The sequence below is a fragment of the Apis mellifera genome, linkage group LG5 (genome assembly GCF_003254395.2).
Source record: "Apis mellifera strain DH4 linkage group LG5, Amel_HAv3.1, whole genome shotgun sequence".
NCBI classification, from domain to species: domain Eukaryota; kingdom Metazoa; phylum Arthropoda; class Insecta; order Hymenoptera; family Apidae; genus Apis; species Apis mellifera.
Window position 1 is genome coordinate 13,829,607 of NC_037642.1, and position 3,949 is coordinate 13,833,555.

The 3,949-nt window shown below is 20.0% G+C and overlaps 1 protein-coding gene across 4 annotated transcripts; it reads right to left on the reverse strand.

The window, feature by feature from the left end:
* Positions 1-238: 238 nt before the first annotated feature.
* LOC412550 (E3 ubiquitin-protein ligase RNF34) lies at positions 239-2,761 on the reverse strand. Of its 4 annotated transcripts, XM_006570246.3 has the most exons (8): positions 2,576-2,761; positions 2,445-2,456; positions 2,302-2,353; positions 2,018-2,210; positions 1,778-1,874; positions 1,286-1,514; positions 990-1,164; positions 239-909 (listed from the first exon to the last, which is right to left on the reverse strand). In XM_006570246.3, the coding sequence occupies exons 3-8, from the start codon at positions 2,347-2,349 to the stop codon at positions 737-739; spliced, it is 915 nt and encodes a 304-aa protein (XP_006570309.1). In that variant the 5' UTR covers positions 2,350-2,353; positions 2,445-2,456; positions 2,576-2,761; the 3' UTR covers positions 239-736. The 4 variants fall into 4 exon arrangements, with proteins under 4 accessions (XP_006570309.1, XP_006570310.1, XP_026296672.1 ...); XM_006570247.3 differs by lacking the exon at positions 2,445-2,456 and having other exon boundaries at positions 2,576-2,730; XM_026440887.1 differs by having other exon boundaries at positions 2,445-2,728.
* Between the last annotated feature and the right edge of the window lie 1,188 nt (positions 2,762-3,949).

The following is a 3,949-nucleotide window of genomic DNA, read 5'->3' on the forward strand; positions in this document are numbered from 1 at the left end:
TAATTTAAATTTTTTCTAATAAAATATACTAATGAATATTACTAAATAAATATTACTAATGAATATTAATAAATGATATAAAATTGTAATGTAAATATCAAAAAATTTTTATTGTATTATTATTATTATACATATAAATTTTTGCTCATATATATTAAATGAATTTTTTTACAAAGTGATAAAAAATACCTTGATAAAATAAAATAGTATGTAACTTTGAATAATTAAAAGTTTTTAATTTTATAAGATTTTAAATGTTTTTACTTATATACATATTGTTACATTATGTATAATGGATAATACGCTTAATTCAACTTAGTGACTCAATAAATTTGAATGTAAATTTGAATTTACAAAAAGAGGTCACAATATTAAGTCAGTGATTTCCATCAACTTATTTTCAATTAATTTAAAATGAGAATAAAAGGACACATATTTTATATTAATATTTATTATTATCTCAAATAAAGAGATTACAATACATAGAAATACCTAAAAAAATAAATATTCGAATAATTAGCATCCTCTTATTTTCATTTATATTTTTAAATAAAATTATTCTTACATTAATATAAAAGATTGTATCTTATTTTTATCACTATAATCTACGATATCGATAAAATACGCCAAAAAACTATTACTTTTTTAAATCTGAAATATCAGAACAATATTCGTTCTTTTTCTTATTTTCTGTATTGAATATAATTCCATAATATCATATATTGTTGTGTTTTTGTTAAGCTTTAAAAAATCGTACTACACGCACTACATATTGTTTACATATCGGACATTCTGACATTTGTTTACCACAATTTAGACAACAAGCCATATGACCACATTCTAAAATTACACATTCAAGTGGTTCATTCCAACAAATTTTGCAAAGATTTTCATCCAAAATTTCCATTTCTATTGATAATAAAATATAAAAGTTAAAATTTTGTATATCTAAAAAATTAAATATTTAATAAAGAGAAATTATATCTTACTTGTCCTTGATTGTTTATATTCTTCCCATAATCTGGAAGCTTTATTCAATAATTCATATCTTTCTACGCAACCTTTATAATCAACTCGATTTATACTTAGCAAGTTCTTTAATTGTTTCACACTTAAACATTCCAATTCAGATAATGTATTTATATCAGATAATTTAATAGGATTCTGTATAATACAAAAGAGAATAATAAAAAGAAAAAGGTATTATTATATATAAATATCATAGAAAATTAATATTATAAAATTATAAAAATTATAAAATTACAACAATAATATAATTACATACCACGGAACTTTCTACAATTAAATCAGAATGTTGAATATTAGAAATTTTTGAAATCTTTTCTTCCGTATTTATAGATTCTGTTCTTCTATTCAAATAAGAATTAATAGGAGAAATTCCCTCTGATATTTCATTATCATCAATTCTTGCAGCATTGATTTCATCATTATTAAAAAGTTGTGTAGTATGTTCATAGTTTCTAGTTATTGATTGATTAGGAGGAGAATTATCACTGAAATTAAAATTAAATAAATATTTTTAATTTTTTTAATTTTTAATCGCGATAAAAATGTCTATAATTTTAAATAATTTTTTTGTAAAAAAATATAACACAACAAAGAAATATATGGATTTTTAGAATAGAAATCTAAGATAGTAATATAATTAATTTTTATAATTAATTTTTATAATTAGTTACACTATAATATAATTTTGATCGATAATCAATAAAAAATTTTTTGAATCTTTATCATATGCAACAAAATAAAAGCTTACATGTTTCTACTTGTAATGTTTTCTGCATCTTCTGTATTCCAATAATCACTAGAATTATTAGCAAATGCCATTAATAATTTTATTAAGTCTTCTTTTTCTGTAATTAAAATCAACAGAAAAACAGAAAATATTAATTAAAATTTATCATGAAAAATTATAAATATTAGATATTTTTATATAACAAGAATATTGATTAATAATATTAGAATTTGAAATTATTTCTTATTTCAATATACATACCAATGCATCCTTTGATGGGTATTTTTTTTGCCAATAGATATCGTTGTATATCTTTAGAACGCATTTGTATGATTAGACTTCGTATTAAAGGTCTTCTCGATAACATATTGCAACTCTCACAACTTAATATCTTGTCTAATCTTTTGATTACACATCCAGAACAAAAATATCTCAAACAATCCATACATTGTTTCTGAAAATAAAAATATTTCATGAAATATACAAAGTAAAAATTTTTAATTCATATTTGTAAATTGAAAAGCAAAATAACAGAATGATCTTACCTTCCGTGTAAAGAAGTTGAATTTTACGTTACAAGCTTCACAAGCCATGTCGCTTTAGGAAAATAACACAATAACAAAAATATCAAAATGAAAAAAATCTTAAATTTAAAGGTTAAGTTACAAGGACAAATAAAAATACTTACATATTTTAAATGCTATAAATATAAATAGAAGTATGTTAAAGAAGAATAATATGGAAAGACATTATCATTCTATGGCACTCTTTTGGCAAGTTTTAAAACTCTTGACAATTGATAATTAACTATGTACATACCAAATTGATTTGAGGTAATAAAATACGGTGAAATTCCACAGTAAGAATTTATTAAAGATGGCGATAAAAGGACACGAAATCAATAACAATGTTATTAAAATTTACATTTTGCCATGTATGAAATGTATTAAGTTATCAAGCTTTTGGTATTGGAAATATAATTTATCTGTGACATACATCTTATCAATATTAAAATTTAATTAGGGAAATAGGATAGTTTCGATTCAATTTTTATTTTTTAATTTTTATATATTCTATTTATTTTCAATTTTTTATTTCTCTTATTTGATTTATTATTTGATTTGTTTGATTTCTTTCTTGATTTTAATTCATTTCTATTTAATGCAAAGATATTCATACTATTCAAAATTTTATTATAGTTTTTTTTTAACCTTCGTGCTTATTAAAATCTTTAGTATTTTTAAAAAAATATGAACGTAATCAGAAATAAAAAATTCTTCTTTTATTATATATATTGATATATATGTATATGATATAATATAAATATATCGCATGAATATATCACGAGGTTGATTTAATCATGTTTTAGATATAAATTTCTAAAAAATACAATCGATTAAATATTTAATATGCATATTTTTTAAATTAAAAATAATATTGAAAATCGAATCTATTACGATAAATTATAAAAAATAAATTATAAATAAATAAACATTTATTTCAACATATATTACTAGAATAAAAAACGATTGAAATATAAATTTCATCGATTTATATAATTTTTATGTAATTTTTATAATAGTTGACAATTAAATTTTTATTTTTATTATAATATAAAACGACATAAATACATAAATTACTAGATATAATATGGCGTAAAAAGTGCATATGTATACACATGATGTTGACCACATGATTAGATATATTCAATGGAGGCCAATAAAGTTTCAAATAAAGCGTAAAATGCAATTATTTGATTTTTCATCAAGTCGAGAAAGCTCATTTTCTTTCCAACTTTCAAATTTTCATAATTACAAGCGATAATGGTGGCCAATTGATTTTAAAAGATCTTTTTTAATCAAGGAAAAATATATACATAAAAAATGTATATATTATTTATGCGTTTGAAGAAAAATAGAAACAAAAATTTTTCTTCGATTTGAATATACAGGATCTTAAAAATAATAGTATAATATAGGAGTGATTCTATTTAATATAGAAAAAATATAGAAAAATATAGAAAAAAACTTTTTCATTTTCGAATATGTAAATCAAGTTTAAAAAATTTTGATTCTTAACTTATCTTTATATATAATTTTTTTATAATTCTTAATGATTTTAATTGCCCTTTGTTTGTTTGTATCATTCATTCTAAGTTATATATATATACATAATAAGTAGTAATATGTATTG